The sequence below is a fragment of the Magallana gigas genome, chromosome 4 (assembly GCF_963853765.1).
Source record: "Magallana gigas chromosome 4, xbMagGiga1.1, whole genome shotgun sequence".
Classification (NCBI taxonomy): domain Eukaryota; kingdom Metazoa; phylum Mollusca; class Bivalvia; order Ostreida; family Ostreidae; genus Magallana; species Magallana gigas.
The window spans coordinates 28,102,696-28,128,265 of record NC_088856.1 but is presented as its reverse complement, the minus strand read 5'-3'; the positions used below and the strand labels follow the sequence as shown (position 1 = coordinate 28,128,265).

General features: G+C 34.6%; 2 protein-coding genes across 4 annotated transcripts; both read left to right on the top strand.

Annotated features, from left to right (window-relative positions):
- Positions 1-8,807: 8,807 nt before the first annotated feature.
- LOC105317258 (protein wech) lies at positions 8,808-11,356 on the top strand. Its single transcript, XM_034449265.2, has 2 exons — positions 8,808-8,938; positions 9,493-11,356. The coding sequence occupies exon 2, from the start codon at positions 9,518-9,520 to the stop codon at positions 11,225-11,227; it is 1,710 nt and encodes a 569-aa protein (XP_034305156.2). The 5' UTR covers positions 8,808-8,938; positions 9,493-9,517; the 3' UTR covers positions 11,228-11,356.
- A 4,332-nt stretch (positions 11,357-15,688) lies between these two features.
- On the top strand, positions 15,689-19,768 carry LOC105317256 (protein wech). 3 transcript variants are annotated; one of them, XM_034449266.2, is made up of 2 exons: positions 15,689-15,833; positions 16,996-19,768. In XM_034449266.2, exon 2 carries the CDS (start codon positions 17,621-17,623, stop codon positions 19,322-19,324), a length of 1,704 nt encoding a protein of 567 aa, XP_034305157.2. In that variant the 5' UTR covers positions 15,689-15,833; positions 16,996-17,620; the 3' UTR covers positions 19,325-19,768. The 3 variants fall into 3 exon arrangements, with proteins under 3 accessions (XP_034305157.2, XP_065937933.1, XP_011412142.3); XM_066081861.1 differs by lacking the exon at positions 15,689-15,833 and adding an exon at positions 15,847-16,169; XM_011413840.4 differs by lacking the exon at positions 15,689-15,833 and adding an exon at positions 15,847-16,206.
- Positions 19,769-25,570: the final 5,802 nt, after the last annotated feature.

Sequence of the window (25,570 nt, the reverse complement as noted above, 5' to 3'; positions counted from 1 at the left end):
CTTAGGTCGCTGTAGGTTTCGACCATTCAATAAACGGGGAGTGTAGATTTCAGTCCTGTAAGTTTCTATAAAGCTATGAATAAACAAAAAGTTCCCGTAAGAAGTAGAGTGAGTCATAACGGGTAGATGTAAAAATATTATGCCCGCTTTCTTTCTCCCAACATTTGTGTTTGTTGTCTAAAATGTCTTCAGTTTTAGAATATCCAAACACACTAGTCTTATAAATAATCCCAATACTAACACACTTCACAAAGCATTTGCTCCTTACACGTCTGCACCACAAAACCCCCCACTAAAATATCAACTTAAATAAATTTTAATGTAATGGTAATGTTCTCTATTTTAATTTTGGGTATTGATGACAAGGATAGAGGATCAGGTGCTTTATGTACCTGAAAAAAAATGTCAAAGTAAAATGATATAATTTCGATCTCAAAATAGATGAAGATGTTTATGATTCTGTTCAATATATTAAGTACTTTGTTTGATGATCATGATCACACACATCCAGTAAAAGAGCTCTACAAAGCCTGAATGCTGTGTTATTATGTATCCTGCTGGCTCAGGAACTCTTTATGTTATATATCTGTATCTCTTTGTATACTGGTCATATCAATATAATGTATACAATCTTCTTTTTTTCTGTTGTAAATTTTAATTACTATATTTAAATTAATGAAACTTATTCATTAGTTTCATCATAAGAAAAAATATGGGATCAAATTGAGTAATAAAAAATGTAAACCTTAATATAGATTTACTGTACCCTGCCTTACTTGTTTTGCTAGTAGGTAATTGTTACCCATGCACATACATGCCAACTTTTGACAACCGTATAAGTGGGGTTTTCTTTTAAAGACAAATACATTCGTAATATGTGTTGTCTGTGTCAAAGTATTTCTGATCTTACTGTGTAAATTCATAGTTTCAGTATGATCAGATTTTCGAGGAGAAATCAAGAGACAAAGAGAGATGAATGAATGTGAGAAATGGCGACATGTATAAAAACAACAGGGTTCCGTTGGTAGTTTATATGGTTATGAAAGGAGAGATCACTGCAGACGTTTGGTAAGTATTTTTCAACAATGATCGCTACCTTCTTACTTGCATGGACCACAAAAAAAACCCACCGTAATTTATACAAATATTTATATATTCAGAGTATTTTTTTTTCCCTTTTCTCTAAACCAATTGGGTTCATACATCAACAAACAAAAGTTAATCAGGTTTGATAAAAATGCAATGCCTGGGTACAAATAGATAATTACCGGTATGTATAGTTCATGTAATATAATATAAATTATGCGCATATATATACTCCAACTGCCTCCAACAGTTCAAACACATGGTTATGATTCAGTGTTAAGTTTATTAAGATACAAAGTTTATTCAATTACCTATTATAGTAAAACATTGTTTTAAAATTTTTATACTAGTAGTTTATTAAAAGGATTTCATTATACAAAAATCATTATTAGATATCCATTCAAAAATGAAGATATGCAGTAAATATAAATATACAATTATATAGATGGCCTCATAAATATAACACGATTACACAGTTTCGTGTTTTTTTTAAATAAAGCAAATGCCGATATGGATTCGAGAGATCGAATAAAGTGGGGTTAACGTTTGTGTTTTACAAAAGGTATACAACTATAATAGATCAATTTGTGTATGTTTATCATTAATTATCTACAACGTTATTTTTTTTTTACTTAAATACCAAATAAATGATGAAAGCATGTGGAATAAATATTTTTGTAATCTTTTTTATCACAAGAACAAATATTAAACAAGATTACCAAAAACCCGTATTTGCCGTGATTTCACAATCAATGCAGTAAACGGGAAGTAACTCTGACAGTTTTTCAGTATTCTGATCAGGTGACACATGCAGAGCAGGATCAGTCATGTTTGTTGCACACATACCAGACAGTAAGAGATTTATGTAAATACTTGATAAAGGTATGTATCTCATCATAAATTTCATATTTACTTAACCAACACGTTGAATGCTAACTAATGCGACTTAAATGATTCATGAATATAGTTTAGTCACAACTGAAAAGGACAGTCACAGACCACAATTATTTTCCCCTCTTATTCCTTTATACCAAAATAAATCATATAAAAAATTCCACCGGCTCAAATGAGTTCAAATACAGCATACCTATAGAATGACACTAGTCTAACAACATATCCAAACTACAGGAAAATCAATCTTAGAGGGGACTGAGATATGGCCCATAAAATAACCCCTACCATGAACAATTCACTTTCACTTTGGAATTTGTGTAAACATTGGCCTCGTTACACCCTTTCTATTGCGCCTGTAAAGATAATTTTTCTAAATTTTTTCCTGCCTGTATTTTTTTTCAAACCTTCTTCTTTCCATCCATGCCATAAAAGGAACCAAATTCGACCATTTAGTACCCCTAGGAATTTTTGAAATAATACATACATTTTTAGAATGGAACTACTTGCATGGTCAATGAGCACGGGGTAAAATAGTGGTATGTGACCAAAAGACTGCTTTTGCTTTGAATTTAATGTTTGATATAATTTATATAGATCATGCATAAGTTAATATTAAAACTTTATTTTATCAATGTACATCTGAAAAATAAAAGCATTTCAAGGGGCGTCTCAATTTTGAGTGCAGTGAAATGATAGAGGCCTATTTGAATTCCATCACTATCTTCATTAGGCCTGTACATCATCTCAAGCCACGCGTTTTGTGTCGAGACGACGAGGCCTGTAATGCTGTTTAACGTTTACACCCGACTGACCAATATTGTAGGAATATTATAAAGAATATACGTAATTGTAGAGTTTATTTGTTTTAAATACAAACGATTTTTATATTATGCAGGTATAATTGGCTAAATATCTTTTAATTTTCTTTTCATAGAACAACTATGGATCCTCGCTCTAGTGCCCAGGATGTGCACCGATGTGACCTTTGTGAGACCGCCATAGTACACAGCTATTGTGACTTATGCCATGTCAATCTCTGCGTACCTTGTATAGGCAAACATATCTTAGATGGATATGACAAACATAAAATTGTTCAATTCCAGGAACGAAGATCTACTCTTATTTATCCAAAATGTAGGACACATCCACATAAAATCTGTGAATCCCAATGCATGGATTGCAACAATATCTTTGTTTGTTCCTCCTGCATGGCCTCTGAACAACATGGAAGACATAAATTTAAAGAAATAACAGAAGTATACAAGACTAAGAAAGAAGTTATCAAAATGGATACAGAAGAGTTAGTTAATAATATTTCCCCTACATATGAAAAAATTACACTTGATTTAGAAACTCAGCTTGCCAAACTGGATGGAGGATATGAGAAACTAACCACATTATTGTCCAAACAAGGAGAGCAATGGCACAGAGAAATTGACATTGTCATCAACAAAATGATAACTGAAATTAGCGAGATAAAAGAAAAACACAGCGACATTTTAAAGAAACACTTGGATGAAATCAAACAGATACAAACTCTCATTGAACAAACATTGCTGGCCTTCAAAGAAATGGAGAAATCTACTGAAGTATCTTCTACCATTGAATACAGCTCTAAGATCACAGAATTCAGCAAATTTCCACCGAAAGTTCAGGTATTACTGCCAACATTCACTCCAAACCCAATAGACAGTGAGAAGCTGTATAGGATGTTTGGACAAATCACCCCATTATCTACTGCTACAGAAGAAAATGTCTCGTCACTAAACCAACACAAAACTTCATTCAAAGAACTACTGGATGAACCGGAGCTAGTTGCCACATTACAGACTGGGCATAAAATGTTTTGCAATGTTACCTGTCTAAATGATGGTAGCATGTGGACGAGTGGAGAGACCAATGAAATCAAATGCTTCAACATTAAAGGTTCACTCCTCCAGATAATCCAGACAAAATCATGGAATTGGCGCAATCATATAGCTGTAGACAGTGATGGTGATCTACTGTACTCTGATTGGTTAACAAATACAGTATATAAAGTAAAGAATGGACAAATAGAAGAGTTGATCAGATTACAGGGATGGAAGCCTGATAAGCTGTGTGTCACCTCTACTGGTGATCTCCTGGTTAACATGTGCAGGGGTGATTACACTCAATCCAAAGTTGTCCGTTACTCGGGGTTTACAGAAAAACAAACAATTCAATTTGATGATGAAGGTAAACCTTTGTACTCAGGGAAAAATACGATTAGATATATTACTGAGAACAGAAACCATGACATTTGTGTAGCTGACTTGGGTGTTAGTGCAGTAGTGGTGGTTAATCAGGACGGGAAACTCAGATGGAGATACACCGGTCATCCCTCAGCTACCAAGAACCAACCATTTGTACCCCGGGGTATTACAACAGACAGTCAGAGTCATATCCTGACAGCAGACTGTAACAACCATTGTATCCACATTCTGGATCAGAATGGACAGTTTCTCCGTTACATTGATAACTGTGATCTAAAGGAGCCGTATGGTTTATGTGTGGACAATAATGACAATCTGTTTGTGTGTGAGTACAAAGGCAATGTAAAGAAAATCAAATATTAAAAGAAGACTTTACATTTGACGTAAAAATGTGCTTGTAAATCAAACAAGTGACTTTTTTCTGTATAAGAAATTGAGTTTTATTTATTATAAAAAAAACTTATCAAGAAATTGAGTTTTATTTATTATAAAAGACTAATTACAAAACCCCTAATCTTGTTTTGTTATACGGTGGAATAATCAATTCTACACACCCATATCCAATGGTCCCTTTAAACTGTTAAAATGTAAAATGTCAACTGTGGATACAGTATTGTCATATTGTATCAGTATTTATAGTCATTTTTAAGCAGGAAGATGATCTTTTGTTAAATTCTGAGCAAAATTATTATATTTTATTTAAATGCAATATTAAAAGTGAATATACATAAACAATCATCTTCGCCAGCCAAGGGTTTTCGGTCCACTTTGCTCCCCATAAACCCTTGGCGGATTTCATTACGAAAACTCGGTGACAAGCTCCGTTTTTTGATTGGCTGCAGCTGCGAGTAGCTGATCCAATCGCAGTGCTTGTAAATGTAAACTTTAAAAGAAAACACATGTGTGATCTTTGGTAAAACTTTCGGTGCTTTTAACAAGTTGAAGCACAAGTTCTCAAGTACATTGCCTTCCCAACGATGGTCTAACCAGATCGCTTTAAAAACCTATATATTTTACTGGGATTATACATAGTTCTGCAAACTTGTCAAGGCTCGCGTGATAGCATGGGATGTAAACGTGGCGGATGTAGAAGTTGCCTATCCCGTTAGTATATTCGTTCCTGCTTATGGTTATTTCTTTTAAATTATTCAATTTCTTTGGTTCACATTATTCACGACAACGATACCTGGTTTTATGGCATGAAAGCTTTCATATAAATCGGCGACTTTTTCACTCCCGCTACAGATCATTACAAAACACTATGTTATATGTCTATGGTTATAGCCAATTTAACATTATATACATTTTTCCGGATTGAGTTTGAATTTTAGAATATTCCGGATTTCCGGATTTGGTTTTGTTATTAGGATTTTTCGCGGGGAACGAGCAGTTTAGATTTTTTCCTAGTCCCTGTGCTGAACACCATTTACATTTACCATGTTTACTATGTTTGTTTCTACGAGAGAAAACTTCTAAGTTGGTAAGTTAACATGAAATCTGCTTGTGTATTGTTTTGTGCAGAAAGTTATGTATAAACGATAGATATAAATGTGTAAACAAAAATGTTCAACTGTGAAGATGTATTTTTAGTAACATGTTAGAATGTTGGCACAAGGGATATATCTAGAATGTTATATAAATTTAAAGCTATAAGTATCATCGTAGCATGTTTCTATTCTATGATATATTGGAATTTAAGGTTTCATTGTTTGGATGCGATGTTTTGTGCACTCTACCATAGGCGTACATATATATTCATTTTGACTTGTGTAATTTGCTAGTAGTACGAGTTTTGTTATTTTTGCTAATTTACTAGAGCATATCTATACTACTATATTAAAATAATAGACTCGAATTTTTGGGCTTTAATACCGAGAAATCGGAAGAGTACTGTCTTTTGTTTTATATATTTTTAACATCATTGGTACTTGGAGATTACCAATTTGGTTTTGTTTTTCTCAATCAGGCTTCGCTAATTAATAATCAACGAAAATTCCTTTAAAAATCCGGAAATCGTTTGAATTTTTTCGGATTTTACAATCTTGCGCATGCGCATTACATTCACGCTAAATCACGGGATGCTCTTTAGTTTGTTTCCACAAAATCATATTTGCATGGATAAACTCAAAAACGATAATATATAAACGTGTAAATTTTCATTAAGAAATTGCTATATATTCTGTTCATCAAAGGAAATACGGGAGATAACTTTAACTCAGTGCGTTTAATATGAAAAATTTCCAGAGTTCTGAATGTCAAAATGGTGTGCAAATTTGATGTATCTATTTCGTAATTAAAAATGCTCGACATAATATGCAATGTCAACCCGTGCACGCACGGGTCAAAGTCTAGTATATAAGTGAAAGTATTGTTTACAAGAACAGGGGCATATATATTTACTAGAGTGATATTTGTCATATGCTGAGTGTGTTTTGTTTGTTTATTCATAGCATCAAAACTTATGTATGTTTTCTTTGTTTTTCCAGTTAATCACATCTAGTCACATCACGTGTCATTACATCAAGTCACGTCACTCATCATGTCGTAAATCATCATTATAGTTATACAATGACTGAATAAAGATGTGCATTAGCAACAAGTTGACTCTTCCTTGATGGTAGTCAGTACACACTATGAATAAAACATTCCGTGCTTTCCCTGGGTTATAACTTAATTCGTATTTAATAGCATGGTTAATTATGTTCCGATATTCGGTAGTCAACATGTTTTCAAGTTGTATTAATGCCATTATGATAGTGTATATATAACCCAGTGTTTAATTCGATTAAAATGTAAATATGCCAGGGGCGCAACTCAAGTTGCTCGCTAGATAGCGCCACCACATCACCGAGTTTATGGGGAGCTAAATGGACCGAAAACCATTGGCTAGCGAAGATGATAAACAATGTACTTTACTACTACAGGTTAACTGCATAAGTAACGTTAGGTGTCATTCCGGGTATTATATCGGGAGAGAGGTCGATTTCAGATGCATTGTAATTGGGTATTTTCTAAAATTAACCCTTTCGCCCATGTGGCATATCATAATTACATGCATCGCAGTACATGTATCCTGTACTACTGAACACAACCTTCAAACAGAATCAGTTCGGTGTTGCTTAAACGCACAGCGCATGATTACGGGACGGAGAGCAGATCGAATCGGAAAACAGAAAATATATAATTCTGCGTTTATTGCTTAAAATGGTATAGAATAGTCAGAAATTATTTGTTTTGTATATTTTCATCTGTTCATCATGTTCATCTCTAATGAATGATTATTTATTGCACAATTGGTTATTTAAAACCGTTTGATGTGTTTATGACTTTCAAACTGGCTTGGGATTTTACAATTATTTTTAATATTTTGAATATAATATCCTATCTTCCACAGTGAATTTTCAGTGCTCTCTGCTATCTTTAATTTAAGAGTTACATTGTAAAAACGATAGTGTCATCGAAATCAAAGTCAAGATCGGCGAACAACATTCATGATCATCTCAAGGATCCTCGACACCCCGTGACTTCTACTTTTTTATGACAGTACCTCACAACAAGGCGAATTTAATGCACTGTAAAACAGTATATTTACATTCTACTGTGTTTTTCCATTATATTCCGTGATGTATAAATGCCTCTAAATGCAACACCTATTCACTGCGTATGAATTTACAAGTAATTTACATAAGTAGTTCTCAAACAGTGATTTCTATGTTATCGGTTAAAAAATGTATTTCATAAATGTTGTCAAAACACCATGTTTTATAATTATTCATCAAAACAGTTGATTTATTTAAAATATCATTTAGACTCATCAAGTATGAGTGAAATATACGATGTCCTATTTCGAACCCAGTCAAATTAATTTCACTCCAGCAGCGACAAATGAATTAGCTATGATCAAACTAGAAATTGACAGTGAAACATGAGCAGACGACCGAGGACGGACTATATCCATGGCAACTGACATCGCCAACTTCAAGAAGTCCTTGAAAGCTGTATGTTTCCATGGCAACAAACTGCGCGAGCCACTCTTCTCATTAGAACTCGACACCGCTTGACATCCGCTGAAACAATACTCACTTTCTTGATCCCGCTATCGATTATTTCTGGCTAATTAAATTCTTGCTTCCATTTTGATCCGACAGATTACAGGAAACGATTCCTCTGGGTCGTATTGTCACCTATTGTACAGGGTAAACAGAATGATTGGTTCAGATGTTTATACCAAGGCGCTCACTTATATAACGTGCAAGTGCTTCGTAATCGCTTACATTCATCTGCTGACGCCGATATATTTCAGATTGTGAATTAATCGTGCCAGTTACAACTCTGTCTAATTAATCTACATCACTTAATGTTTGGTTGTGGAAACTGTCCAAGTTGGTATTATAACTATTATAATAATACACGACCAACTCGTCTATGTTGTCGAGTATTGAATGCCGTTCAAGTTGTTGGAATTGGATAACGCACAATACTATACGGGCCATGTTAAACGTTTAACGAAGAAAGTAAGTATTTTTACGCCTAAACTTTTTTTTCACAATTCTATATTTAGAAGAAACCTCGACCCTGCCAGTACTGCATAGCAGCAAATTTAAAGTTCTGCTGTCGTGTTTACATTCCATTAAAAAAATCTGGCGATCTATTATGTGCAACAATATCGATTTCATAAAAAAGGCCCATCCACACTCCTCAGTGTTCCGTAATTGATTGAAAATGTAAGTACTTCACCCACTTCATTTTATTTTTTTGATTTGCTTATTCTCTCATAAACAGTACTATTTTTGGAGCAGGAAAACAGTACATAAGTGTTGATAACCATATTACTTAAGTCGAAAGCAATTATCAAAAAAGATATTTCATTTCGTGCTAGAAAAACCACTGTTTGCTGCGCCAACAACTGAACAACACATTTCTGCAGGCAGGCACATGTGTGTGTACCGATTGATGTAAAATTATTATACTCGCAGTGTCATAACAAATTAAACCAGCGCGCATTGCTTTTTTAATAAACTTGCATACAGATCACGTTCTTTAGATGGTACAAAATGTCGGTTTAAATGCGTTTCTTCCTTTCGAAATATTGATTTAAAACGTAGATACTTCAATAACTACCTGGTTAATTTTGTTTGCTCACCAGTCATGAGTGTAAATTATTTCTGACATTTCAAGGTTCAAGGTCCCTTTTTGTATTCAACACAGTTATAGAAAAAAAAACAGAGTGCAGAGGAAAAGTTTCCGCGTCTTACGTTACATTTTTATCTGCTTGCAGAAACGTGCTGAATGTCGACGAGATCATGGCGCATTCTGGATTGACCCACAATTACTTAACGTGTGAGCTGTGTGAGTCTGATGCTGCACTGATGCACTGTAACTCCTGTCACGTCAAACTCTGTAGTGATTGTGTCGGAAAACACGTGACCACTCACAACAAGTCCAAGCATCACGAGGTCGCCGGATTCAAATACCGGAACTGTGACGTTACACTTCCGGCCTGCCAAAATCACCCGTGTCAGAAATGTGACATTTTCTGCAACGACTGCGATGAACCCGTCTGTAGCAAGTGCATGGCTTCTTCAGATCACAAGCAACACCAGTTTGATGACGTCACGAAGATCTACATCTCCAGGCGTTTGTTGCTGTTGCAGGAAGCAAGCTATTTTGAGACCACGGTGATTCCACAATATGACAAAATGGAGTCTTTGCTGGACATGAAAATATCTAAACTATCACAAGACTATTCATCTGTTTTGAACAAAATGGTTTCAGAAGAAGAGGCCCTGCATGAAACAATACGGAAACTTTTCCATCGTAAGAAAGAGGAGACTTTGATCATGAGAGAAAGGGACCTAAAAGTTCTGCACGAGCAAAGAAATGGACTTGCTTGCTCAAAGTCAAATGTTCAAACACTGGTATCCAAGTACAAAACTGTATGTGGCTCGAACGATGTTGAAGAAGTTCTTACTTGTCCATTTGAAAAAGACCAATATAGACGGATTCCCCCGATTGCTGAAATCACCTCTCCAACGTTTACTCCAACTGACGTCGACGAGAAATTCTTTGAACAATTTGTGAATTTAACTCCATCCGTTCAAACATTGAAGTCTCGAGGTCAACGTCTTGTGAGCGCCCCAAGTATTGGAGAGAAGAAGGAACTTTTACAGGAGGCAGAGCTAGTAGGTTCATTTCATGGCGTCTATGAGGAATTGCGACGAGTTCGCTGCATAGGAAATGAGCAAGCATGGCTCAGTGGTAGTGCGCATGGTACTCTTACAAGGATGAATATGAGCGGACAGGTGCTCGAAACGGTTACCGTCACGCATGGCTACGCTCCAAAGGACATGGCCATCATGGCGGATCAACAGCTGATTTACTGTGATGTTGGAAATTTGAGCATCAACGCCGTAAAGAATGGAAACTCCAAAGTCATATCCAGATTCAACAAGTGGTTACCAACTTCTATTTGCACTACCTCCAAAGCGGGCAGTCTCCTGGTTGGAATGATCTCAAAAGATCAACGATCGGGCCGTGTCGTCAGGTACGTCGGATCCAAAGCCAAACAGAAGATGCAGTTCGACGAAAAACATCAGGATCTTTTCAAGAAACCCTCATCAGTGGCTGAGAACATCAATGAGAATGTATGTGTGATTGATTCTAGCGCACCATGTCTTGTTGTACTCGGCCGATCCGGACTGTTTAGATTCAGGTACAACGGAAGTGAAAGGACCCGCACGTACTCGTTCTACCCTAGCGGCCTGGCGACGGACAGCATGGGACAGATTATCGTTGGGGATCGGATGAACACATGTCTGGACATCGTGGATAAGGATGGGCAGTTTGTCAGGTCACTGGCCGGGTCGATTTTAAATATTCCGTCAGCCATAAGTATTGACGATGAAGAGAATTTGTGGGTGGGCGAATTTCACACTGGACAGGTTAAAATTATCAAATATCTTCAGGTTTCTGAGGGCAATGACCACAGCCAAGACGACCAGTCTGTGTTCTGATTTAACAGTATTTAATTGTATCCATTGTACTTTGATTCAGAATAATCGACTAAGAAATAAACACACGAATGTATATATTGGCCAAAGAGTTACTGTTTAGTATAAAATTTTCACAAATAAAAAATATGCAGTTTAAAGCTGCTTGGTCCGATTTTATATCAAATTTTATGCACGCTTTTAAACGATGGTTATGCTAAGTATATGTATAATAATAGACATTGCAGTAGTTTTCCCAGTCAATTAAGCCAATGAAGAAAAATATGTACAAAATTTGCTAACACAACAAACGTCATAAAAGGGTACCGCGTTATTTCGCCTCATGTTAAAGTTCACCCCTGACGACGAGACGGGTATGGTTGTATTACGACTTTGACATCGCTATAAATAAAGGTCGTAATGTTCAGACAAATTACAAATAAACATGTGTACGTTTTGTTCGCTAATATTTCTGAAGTTTGCTTTGTTTACATCAATGCATAGCATGCGGGTTGAATAGCCCCAATTATTCGGGGGACGAAACCAAACGGTTTCCTTTACTAAACATCCCCGTGATGCATTTTGGTTTGTTTTTTGCTTTGCCCAAAAAGAAATTATTTTTGTTTACTTTGAATATTTCTAACTTTGAAAGGAGACTGATTCTGCCGGTGTAAATAGGAGAAAGTCCATAACTTTCTAAGATAAATGGTTTGTATAGAAAAAAATTTGATATTGTAATAACAAAACAATCGGACCAAGCAGCTTTAATTAAAAAATTCAGTTGATTGCTCTGCAATTATCATGCGTTGAATGTAAACTTGGTTGAATGTTCTGGCGTGTATGTGTAACATTAATTGAGATTTACAAGTAATATTATTTACCAGTTTTAAAGTAGTTACCATGATGGTAGACAATTGTCACATGTTCTTTATACAGGAATCATAGACTGCAACCTATAGGGAAACTGTCAACTTGCTTTTCCTACTGAGTTAAGTAAAGTACAAAGTATTTATCTAAAGGTCACAAAACAAGTCTGTGTCCAACGGCGTTTTTAACAAAGGAACTATCGATCCATTAAAAAAAACCGCTTCACAATTAACTACTGGACTGTGTGGTTTGGGTTGTATATTTGAAAATAACCTACATGTATATGTTAGGTCTCTTAATAACACGTTCTTCTGTAATCTACATTACATTATGCAAGATAATTTAACAGGCACGTAGCATCAGAGGGGGGGGGCTGCCCCTTTTATTTTTTTATTTTTTTTGCTTGTCAAGATTTTTTGGAAGAGTCTGCCCCCCCCCCCCCTTTCAAAAACGATGCTACGTGCCTGTTTAAGACTGAGTACTATAGTGCTTTTCAGAACGACAGCATCATGACATTCATGTTTGTTTCTAAATTGGCCAAAGCAATAAGACATTGAACACTTTTGTTAAAAAACCACGTGGCGAAAATGATGAAAATTTAGTTTAGGATGATTTTCTAATGGAAAGTGTATATATTCAAGTGTACAATAAGTAAAAGTCTTAAATATCATAGAGATATCACTAGCATGTTTGAAATGAAGTTTAGATAGGAGACCCTCAGAAAAACGTTATACATGTAGTTTGTTATGATGTTAATGCAGATATGTGAAAGTTGGAAATTTTATATGGTCGATGTTCATGCACGGATCAAAAGGAGGTTAGAGTTGGGGGTCCAGGACCCCCCCCCCCCCCCTTATAAATTTAAAGAAGATGGGGGAATAAGATGGCGCAAATGCATATTCGGTTTAGTAGTGAAATACAATTTTAAATTTATTTTCCCCAATTAAATCTATTCAAATATATTATAATACAACTTTGCAAAAGCAAAATTTCTCACTATAGTCAGTTTTTAATATGTTTTTAAAAAAATAAGAAAAAAAATGTTGTCGGAAATTTTGGTGGTATCGAACCCGTAACATAAAAACCCTAGATATATACGGTTAGTTTATGCAAGGTACTCTAACTACTGAGCCATTTCAGACACAACAAAGGCGGCTTTTTAAATATTATGTGTGACTAAGGTCACGAATTACCGGACTTGTATTATTTTTTCAATACGTTCAGTTGTTGGGATACAAAATGATATTTTTAATGTATAGTGGGTCATCTCTCCACGTTTTTGTTGATTGAAATCGGTTTGTTTTCCATTAGACCTTAATTAGACTATGAGAAAAATATGGAACACAGACCCACTCTTTAAAAGAAAATGCCTTGAAGTTCTAAAAAATGACAATATTTGCAGGTTTTGATACGTATACGCCTGTTTGAGTCAACATATTCCAAGTATTGAACATACCTACAGTTTACAAATCAATGATTCGTTAAATATATATTGTTTTTTAAAAATGATTTTAAAAAACCCATCAGATTTGTTGATACTTCAATTTTTTAGTAGCCTGTCCGACCGCGTATGGGCATTTTACACGCCTTATCCACCCATCTTCTTTCTTGAATTTACATATGAAATTTACCCCTTTCTTGGCATATTTAAATTTGGACCACCCCCCACCCCAATCCCACTAAAAAGATTTTCTGGATCCGCGCATGTTTGAAATTGCGACAGTGCATGGGTGTATAAGTGCAATTTAAGCACATGTACAGCCATCACTTGTACATCTTGCACAGTATTCTAGTACTGTAATATTTTTTTTATTCATGCGCCTTATGAACAAGATAGCATACAGTATGCATTTGTGTCATATTGTTCAATGAAACTTACATCGATCCACTGCATGTGGTTTCACAGATCTCAAACATTCCCAGAAGGAAGCAATACAGTATTTAAAAGTTATAGATCTATACATAATATAATTGCAAAACACAATGAGCCCGTACATATCATTAAAATTCTCAATTGAGAAAATATGTATTTTAAAAAAATGATCTCAATCTTTATATAAATTCGCTATAGTATTTAACATTGCAGACTGTCATAAAGGCTTATGCGTACATGTGTACAAATACAATGTACTTCAACCATGCACCGGATTTAGGAAATAAAGTACGAGTTTTCGTGAATGTTGCAGAATATTTACATTCACTTTCTTTCCCCCTATTAATTGCATTGATAGATTTGATTGATATCTACGCATAACACAGAAGACCCAATCACCAAATCTGGTGCGTATGAATACATTCAGTCTTCCTTCAGAACATGACTGACTCTCCTCCCGACTTCAAACCGGATCACGACCTGATATTATACTTGGGCTGATTAATATTTCATGGATGTAAATATTTTTTAAGATTTATATGAATTTAATTGATTGTTTTCTTAGTGTACCAAAAATAAATTCATCAAATTACAGAATGAAAAATAAAATTGTGATATTAAAATTTAAAACGCTGTGCACTATTTTTTGTCAGCATGATTCGGCTGTTCCAATTGCTCTTCCGTTAATTGCGCATTACTCGTTGCAATCGCAACTTCTCGGGCCTTTCCGGCAAGCTCGGAAAAACACCTCGAATGTATTAACATCACCGGATGTTAGAATTTTATACAAAATGGAGTCGCTTCCCATTAAAATAAGTATCGGCTAGACAGTCTTGTATGCCGCTTCTGTGTTATATTTTAGTGTATATCGTTTACTTTAATGAAGTAATAACTCACATCTCAACAGATCTTAAAATGTGTTCTATTTATATCAAGTTTTACAAAAAGGGGGGTTGTCATGGACGCCTAGGTAATACATTCGAGGTGTTTTTCCGAGCTTGCCGGAAAGGCCCGAGAAGTTGCGATTGTACTCGTTGAATAAGGCCGAGATTTTTTAAAATACATCATATTTGCGGAAAGAGAACAAATGTTAAAAAACGTAAATATAAGCATTGAATCATTATTTTTTGAAAGATGTGGTCTCATAACTGCAACGGTAGGTGCAAACAAATTTTCATAACGCGCTAGCGCGCGTTATTCAATTTGTATGCACACACCGTTCCAGTTATGAGACCACGTCTTTCAAAAAATAATGATTCAATGCTTAAATAACCTCCGAGGTCGAGAAATGTTGTTTTGAAATATAAAAGCCGAGGCGTTAGCCAAGACTTTTATAATTCAAACAACATTTCTCGACCTCGGAGGTTATCCTGCAACATTCACGATAACAAGAACTTTATTTCTAACCTACTAACAGCCCAGTATTTTTATAGATCGTTTCTCCTATAGAGAGACGATCTAGGTCATTTTGGCGGCTGTTCCGTGTAACCCCAACGGTTTTGTTAGTAATGTTTACATGTGTATCGATCGAAGGAATCATATGCAGACGACAGAATTTTTCTTTGGATTTTTATTACTCTTTACTTATTTATAAAATATCTTTGAATCATATTCCTAATATTTAAAGGGCAATTTAATACGATTATTACTACTATTGCACATTGATCTCTTCAGAATAAACATTAGTAGGCTGGTACCCTTCCCACAATTCCGTTCGCGCACTCTACAATGTAGAGAGTGCGCGAACGGAATTGCGGGAAGGGTTCTAGACTATAAACAAATAGAGGCTGTACACATCGTTTTGACGGGAACTAACACGTGAAATTGACATGGTTTTAAAGCTTTTTAGGGTTTGAAGTTGTACTTTCATGATCAGTGCGAAACAAAAAGGTATTTCTGATTTGATTATTTACTGATGACGTTCGTGGTATATTGGAGAATAATGTCCGCGGCATCTCTTTCATCTCGGCAATAACTGTAGTAGAATGACAATTATAGTTCGCGTCGTTTGTGAGCTTGTCGATCCATTCAACCGAAGCATTACAACTTCTTCGCCTAAAGCTTCTGCTATACATTTATACTTCCTATCCCAGGGCGTAATATAATCGTGTGTGTAAAATTCGAAGTGTCTGTGTTTTCTCCCACTTATTCATGCGGGTATGATAAGGCAACTCTCAGCGATCGATTTCAGAGTAACAAAACATGGATGCCGCACATATAATTACAGTATGGATTGTGCGTTAATTTGTTTCTCTTCTCTCAGGTAATGTGGTCATTTAGCGTTGTATAGGTATGGTCAAGGGTACTACGTAGTACTAAATAGTAATGTGTGCATTCTCCCCCTTATTCCACGATGTTAAACAAAAAACCTCAAATAGATCCGAGCGCGTCATATGCAAATACAGAAATCTTTATGGGGTCGAGAGAAAGATGATTTTGTTTGCCAGTATGTATTTATTATTATTTCGGTATATTTACATTTTCCAGTGTCTTTGCCTGTGATAACACTACGTATCGATTTTGTTTTATATAACTCATAATACAAATGACGCCAAATTGAGGCGCCAGCGGGGTTTGTTTATTTATATTTAAATATTTAATTGTACGATGGCTTAAAATCATATAAATATAAGTAATAAGGAATCATTCTTTGAATATTTTGAGGTGATAATTTCGGTCGGGGCGTTATCAAATGCAATAAAGCCCTTTTGGATTTGATCACGCCCCGACCGAAATTATCACCTCATAATACTCAAAGAATGATTCCTTATTCCATATATCTTTAGCATGTTTGAATTTACGGGCGGAGGTTGAGGGGGTCTGGCCTTCAGCCGTTGATCCCTTCTTCGTTTGCACAAGCACATGTTTAGGGGTTAAAGAAACTTGCGCAGACATAGAGGAGAGGTCGAAGGAGGGTCCGGATCCCCCACTCCACTGGAAAATTCATAATACCGAAAATATGCGTCTCAATTACCCGCCCCCGGCAAACTCAAATATCCATCGGAATTTGTAATCTGTAATTCAATCTAATTGCTTTTCCCTTTTTTTTCAGTCGTATTTACAACTTCATTTTGAACGTCTCAAGACAGCGGAAGCAGTGTTGATTGTACAAGGAAGTTTGCACAGGAGATTTGTGGACCCTGAACTCAAAACTTCCTGCCGACCGACTTAATATGCTAATTATAACATACTGTCCATTATTCATTGATAGTTATGATCATTGACACTTTTTTTCGTGCACGTTACAGTAAAAATCACTTAAAGGAAACTCGAATATAGCGATATATCAATTGTTTATCATAAAGGAGTTGGGTTTTTCACATTGAATGAATATTATTAAAAACACTTTAATGCACCATTTAAATGGATAAAAAACCTTAATTCGGAATGATTATAGACTATGATAAGTCTCCCGTGAACAGGTGAGAATACCGTAACAGCGTAACAGCTAACGTTTTGAGAAAACAATTTTTAAATTATTTGAAGATTGTAGGAATATCTCTGCATGTGACTGTGTAAGGATCTGTGGTGAATGAAAAGATTTGAAGATTTATATCTAATGGCAAATCTAACAACGTGTTTTCCATTGCCTAGAAGTGTTCAAGCTAGCCTGTGATAAGTGCATCTAAGTATTACAGAATCGAAGCTATCTTAAGAATATGGATAATTAATGCTAAATGAATGATCAAAACATCAGTATGGCTCAAGCGGTGATCACGTGTGAGTTATGTCAGGACGAGTCTGTTCTTATGCATTGTAATTCCTGCAAAATCAAACTTTGTAATGACTGTGTTGGAAAACACGTGACGTCACAACTCTCAAAGCAACATGACGTAGTGGGCTTTAAATATCGGAAAAGTGACGTCAACCTTCCACAATGTGCTAACCATCTACATCAAAAGTGTGATATCTATTGCAAAAACTGTGATTGTCCTATTTGTAGCAAGTGTGTGGTTACTCCTGAACACAAACAACACGAAATGATCGACATTATGGATGAATATCTAACAAAAAGAGAACTTATTTCTAGAGAATCCGGTATACTCGAGAAATTCATCATTCGAGAGTTCGATAAAGTGGAAAGTACTGTCGGGTTAAAAATGTCCAAGTTATCCAAAGATTACGACAATCTTGTTGATTTGTTATCAAGCGAATTCGAGAAGAAAGTTCTGGAATTAAAATCAAATCTAAAAGAAAAGAAAGCGGCATTGCAGAGTTCACATGAACGTGATCTGAAAGAGCTTCGGTCTCAGTTGGAAAGCATTTCGAGAAAAAACCAAGAGGCAAAACAAATAAAAAATAAATACAATGGAATGTTGTCCGGAATGGATGTTGCAGCAGTACTGTCTTCTCCATTTGCCGAAAATCAGTTCCGAGATGTGCCTGCCTTGGTAGAGATTTGCGCCCCGAAATATTCGCCATGTTCAGATTCCAGACTTGTAGACTCCATTCTCGGTGAACTAGATTTCTCTAATCGATCTACTGCAGTTGAGGGCTATAAAATCTCTACCGAAGACCATTCCTTCACCCGTGCCAAAGTGTTGTTGGATGAGCCGGTTTTGTTAAGTACAATTCAGACTGATTATGAAAGGGTTCACTCCATTTTCTGTGTCGGAAACAACGAGGTTTGGGTGGTTGGAAGTGTTTATGGAACAGTGACAAGATTCAACATTCGTGGTACGAAGTTAGAAACGGTTCAGGTTATTAAAGGGTATTCCCCAAACGACATCCACGTAGATAAGGATGGCAATATCACATTCTGCGATATGGGAGAAAGAAACGTTTCCATGTGGAGCAAAGGAAAGCGTGAAACAATTTATGCTTGGAAAAAGTGGAAACCAACGGCTTTGTGCGTGAACAAACTGGGTCATATCCTGGTGTGTTTGATAACTCAGGACAAGCTAAACGCTAAGGTAGTCCGCTTGGTAAAATCCAAACCTAAACAGAAAATTCAGTTCGACGATCAAGGAAGAGAACTGTTCCTCAAACCCCAAACGATAGTAGAAAACATCAACGAAAATATATGCGTTCTCAATATGGGGGCAAAGGGTCTGGTAGTTTTAGACAAGTTTGGAAAATTTCGATTTTCCTATGACGGAAGCCAAGCCAATTTGCCTTATTTCTTCAGACCGACGTCTGTCACCTCTGATTATCTAGGCCATCTTTTAATTACCGACGCAATGAATAACTGTGTACATATCTTGGACCAAGATGGACAGTTCCTTCTTGGATGTGTCGGTAGATCTATGCTGAATATTGCTGCTGATCTAAGTCTGGACGAGAATGATAATCTCTGGGTAGGGGAACTGCATACAGGAAAGATTAAAGTGATCAAATATTTGACGTCACGTCAAGAAGTGGAAAGCATTCCGTCAAAGTGACTGATGCCATTTCTAAAACGTTCGGTATAGACGAATCATATTTTTTAACCAGGTTTTCCAACGGAAAAATCAGGTTATTGAAATGGTGAAAATGGGCGGGCGGGCGGCTGCCAAAAGGGTACCCTCATTTTACGCATAACTCCTCCTACAGTTTTCAAGATAGGAAGTTGTTCTTTTGCAGATCAATTGTACATATATCAGAGGTGTGCATATTGCTAGGGTTTTGATTTCTGATAATTTATGAAAAAAATACCAGCGTTTGAACTTAGTCATTCTTTGGCAAAATATTGCATATAGGGTACTCCATTTCACTGGATACGATAGGTAGTGTTTATCAATTCAGGGTTGACATTGATTATGGATAAAGTTCACATAAAAGAAAACCCGTTTTGCTGTCACATTGACAGCTTTTCACTTGTTTTTATTGTTGATTCAGAATGAACATTTTTTGTTTTTCAGTGTTATTTGGGTCATTCTCAAAAAAGGTGGTATTGGGTTGTTCAAGGGCACTAGAAAGTATAATCCTTGATTTTTGCCAAGTTTCACTTTTGTGCTACCTTTGGATATATATTAGCATACATATTGGCACATAAACAGTTAATTCTAACAAAATCTTAAAAATTTAGAAAGTTTATAAGTTGATTTTTTCACATTATTTGACTGTTCCCACTCAGAGTTTGCGACTTTAAATAGGTTTTGTAAGGTAGTAAGACCATTTTCTATTAAAATAATAGGGTCAAGAGATAAAAGGTAAGTAAAATACCTCTCTCAAGCAAAAAGACGAAGAAAATATATGAACAATAATTTTCAGCGAGATCAAGTTTGTCTGTACATGTTTTTATGTCCATGGTGTAACGAAACAAAATATTGGTGTGTAAGAGTTGCTATTCTTAGTAATTTGAAAGATAATTGATGCCTCCTTATTCCCATCGTATAGCTATAAACAATGATAGAAGACAAAATAGCTGAAGATGAAATTTACTCAATTTTTTTAATGATAAGTAAGTAGAAATAAATGTGTAACTTTTTATATTGTCTTTGGGCTAACAGGAAATACTTAGGAAAAAGAAATATTTAGACACTCTGAAAAACAGACAAACTATTGCTATGTGTTGTTGTAGCAGATAATATGCTCTTTTACTCTGAGGGAGCAGTAATTATTTAGCAGAGACAAGTTAATTCATAAATATGTCCTTTGTGTAACAGTCCTTGGTGTAACAAGAACAAAAAGTTACACCATAGACTATCACTGTTATTCCAGAGACAATAATTTACATACTTTATTTTTTTGGGAAAGATATGATGAAATTATTCAATAAATATATCGCAATGTATCACATTTGTTAGTTTATGCTTATATATAATGTTGAAGCATCTGTTTGCTGTAGATCTAGATTATTTCTCAATCATGCAATATTTTGTTACTCCAAAGACACATACAATTAACACCAAGGACATAAGACCTAAAATATTCATTTTAAAAAAATTCAGCATTGTCAAATCAAATCAAATTTATCAATTCAAGTATAATTAATATTGAATTTGATATTGGACTTACAGCTTAAGCCAAATTTTCCCTAAAAAATATTATTTGACTTTAAACAAAATGTGTTACCAAGGACTTTTAATGTTACACAAAAGAGTATTTCAATTCCCATGCATGTATTTCTGATAGAAAAATTAATAAAACAAGTATTGTATAAATACATTTTATGACAGATTATGCAATGTAGTATAATAAAATACTAAAATTATTCATCAACTAGATAAAATGGTGTCCATGGTGTAACATGTTGTGTCTTTTGTATAACAAACTTAAATTTTACGCCTGAACTTGTAGAGAATAACAGTAACATGTATAATATATCCGCTGAAAAGTGCATTTGGTAATTTTGTATTCATTTAAAATACATTCAAGCTTTCAAAACAAATTGAAATATTAAAACTTTGATTCTTATAACAGGCAATGTCCATGGTGTAGCATAAGTGTCCTTGGTGAAACATACTGGAACTAAATTGTGTAAATAATTTGACTTTAGGGGCACTATTATGCACATTGATAATGATTACTGTTAAATATATGCATTCATAAGTTATAGCTATGAAAACATTCAGTTGTCTCTATTTTGAAATCTGATATTTTTGTGTTTAAATAAAGGTTGTCCTTGGTATAACATTTGGACTAACAATAATTGTCCTTAGTGTAACATCCCTTATTTTGTTTTTATTTTCAAAGATTTTTCAAGAAATATTGAGGTTTTTCACTTAAGATTATTTTTCATGTCACTTACAAGTGTCTCCCAAAAAAAAATCAGACATTAAATGGAGAAGAAGTTTTCAGTGTGCAATACAATGTCATGAGGTAGATGCATATTTCTCATTCACAAACCAAATATGAAAAATTAAGGAAAATACATTATCAAATACTTGTTTTATGATTAAGTTCAAGAAAAACTTCAAAAAATTTAACTTTAACACCAAACCAAATGCATGAACAATAAGATTTAATGAAATTTATGAATATTTCTTATGTGTTACACCAAAGACTGTTTTCTTTTCATGTGGTTGTACATATCATATTTTTATAGTTTTATAGTGATACTGTTGGCATATTTTAGCAAACAAACATCATGATATGCCCGATATAAACTATGATAAATTCAATCTGGTTGTAAGTACTTTGTTTTTAAACAAGTGGTACTTGAAAAAATCCACCTTTTTTGAGAATGACCCATTTATGATGAATAGAAAATCTTGATGCTACGGCCAATTTTATGAATATTTGTAGTTTTATATACTCAAATATGTGCCATCAAATTTAGTTTGTGTGTTAGATTTTCAATGCATGGAACCCATGAATCTGCTTTCATAATTTTGTTGGATGAACATTTTATAATCACTTTTTAAAATGATAAATATACATACACACTACATATGTGCTAATAAATAAAATAAGCTTTGTAGTTGAATTCTTTCTGGGTTGGTCTGTTCGTTAATGAGAATTTTTCAGTCCGAGGCTATAAACGGTTTAATGGATATGTTGCAAGCTAAGAAATGGCAATACCTGGGAAGAAGTTCTCTAATAGAAGTCACTGCTTTCATTCTATATCCTGAACATTTAATTTTCTCCTTAGGTCTAAGGATTCTCAGTTTCAGGTACACATGTTGGACAAATGTTGAACTTTATTATTTTTATCTTTTAAATATTAAGGTAGGTCCCTTCTCAAGATTTTTGTGGTTAAAGTAAGGTTTTTTTCATTAATCAAGTAGAATAATACTTTACGTAATAAAATAGCCCCAAAAATACATGCCTTAACTACAGTAACTAGTATTTACTTTTATCACTAGAGTCTCCAGAAGATGCATACCCCCTTCTTCGATCACATGATTTCAACCAAAATCATTATTTGGCTCATATTAAAAAAATATCAAAACAAAAACAAAGAATCAAATGTTTTAATTAATCATTAAATATGTAAGAAAGTAATAACAAGTGTGATTATCATTATTTGATTAATTAAAATTAAATTTTAAAATGAAATGTTACAAAAATGCTATTTCAAATTTTTTACATAATTTCACATTTTTCAACTTATCTTAATATTTTTATGGTTAAACAACATTTTTTAAACTTTAAAATATTAGATTTATGTCTACTGCAAATAAAAAGCAAAAAAATATAGCACTCCACATGCTTCTTTTTTTCTGCGACCTTTAGAACACATATACCCCCTTATCAAATGCAGCTGAAAAAGTGTCACGAACACAATTTAAAAATACATCAGAAAACAGCATTATATTTCTTTGCTTTGATAAACCCTAAAAGTCTTCTTTCAAAACTATATGTATTGAGTACAAATTAATTTTTTGGATAAACCGTACCTTTCCTTTGTATATAAAAACACAAACATACTGAAATCTCAGTACAAAAACTCACGATTTCCAACTATTGGACTCAATAAGATCAAAACCGTTATATACTTGTATACATTATTTACACTTGACTGCTTCTACCAAATTCAGAATTATCAATTAAACATTAAAAATTTGGGCAAAAAACGGTAAATCAGAACACAGATCGTTTTCGATTTTTAAGCTTATTCTATCTGCTAAATTGATGACGCGTCTGAGTAGGGATCCACCTTAATATCAGTCTTGTGTTACCAGTAGAACTGTTAAAATTCAACACTAAAACGTTCCCATGCCCAATTTGTGCCATCAAGTTGACATTATATAATTTTTTTCTGACAAGTCGACGTCATTATTTGACAAGTCGACATAATAATCTGACAAGTCGACGTCATTATTTGACAAGTCGGCATAATTATCTGACAAGTCAACATCATTATTTGACAAGACGATTCAACATCATTATCTGACAAGTGGACTTATGATTTGAATGATAATTTTCTTCATTTTATTTTTTCTGTCAAATAATTATGTTAACTTGTCAGACCATTTTGTCGACTTGTCAGATAATTATGTCGACTTAAATTGTCAGATGATTATGTCGATTTGTCGGATATTATGATGACAAGTTAATGACAATTAGTGGCACTAACACGTTTTGACAACAAAATATCGAGTTTCTAGTCAATCTGATAATTTTCTGACAAGTCAACATAAAGATCTGACAAGTTGACATAAATATCTGACAAGTCGACACAATCATTTGACAAGTCGGCATTAATTTATTATCTGACATGTGGTAGCAGATCCGTGCCACCATATTTAACAGATGAAAACTATATAGTTAACGAATCGTTAACTATAGTTTGCGTTTCGTAAAATATAATTACTAGTCAATAAACCTAATTTATGAAATGTGAAACCATGTTCAGCTCATTTTTGTGAATTTGGCGTGCCATTCAAATCTTGTCTTTGTCCCTTTAGGGTATAACCACGGGCCCTGGAAGTTATTGTAAATATATTGAATGTGCATGTATAAAAAAGTAAGGGTAGGACACTCTTTTGGGGGCGAAATCGGGTTTGACGAAGTCTGGGCGTTCCTCAAACGAAATTTCGCGATAAATCGTTCAAGTATACTTTACTTACGACATATGTATACATTCGTTCCGCTCCAATGCTGTTACGTCGAAGAAAAAGGTGTTTTTATACATCCAAGTGCCTAAGAATTTCGCTAGACTGGTTTACATCCGGTTTAATCGCAGTGAATCGAAAGGTAAATTGAAAGGTAAGTTCTGATTGGTCAATAATGAAATAAATTCTTTAATTTCTTATCGATATTTGTCAATCTTCTTCATTATTCTCGCATTTCATTGTTGAAAGGCCAAACTACCCAGTATCTATATGCATAACTCCTTTCAAACATTTGATACATACTCACTATAAATTGTTATCAGTTTCGCCACCTTATATTGACGAGCAGGTTTATTTTATTATTAACCAATCAGAACTTATCTTTCGATTCACTGCGATTAAACCGGATGTAAACCAGTATAGCGAAATTCTTAGGCACTTGGATGTATAAAAACACCTTTTTCTTCGACGTAACAGCATTGGAGCGGAACGAATGTATACATATGTCGTAAGTAAAGTATACTTGAACGATTTATCGCGAAATTTCGTTTGAGGAACGCCCAGACTTCGTCAAACCCGATATCGCCTCAAAAAGAGTGTCCTACCCTTACTTTTTTATACATGCACATGCAATATATTTACAATAACTTCCAGGGCCCGTGGGTATAACATGTTATATATATACACCTCACTTCATATAACGTTAGTCTTATAGAGGGCGAAGCCCTCTCACGGGCCCGAAGGGCCCGTGAGAGCGAAGCTCTCCCTATAGACAACACGTGTACATATGTCTAAAAATAGAAATTACACTCTATACCTATGAAGTTGAAAAACTTTTCCAAGATGGAGGAAAAAAGAATAACTTCACGCGCAGTGACATCACCGGCATCCATGTTGAATTTGAATCTCGTACTAACTTCACGTTTGGTGATAATTTACCAGCTTTGTTTAATGAGTGATAAATACATTTAAACTTACCTAGTGTGTTCTTGAAAAATTAATTCCTAATTAAGAAAACAAATTTTCATTTCCTACAACTTACAACAGTTGCATTAGATCCGATCAAATGAATTTCAGGACATCTGATTGGACAAAATACGTGTCTCAACAGTGAAGCAGTTTTAATTCATTGTTATTAAATATAACATCATGTATTTGAATTAAATTTGCTTTCTGATTACTATTTGAAAACACCAAAGACGATTT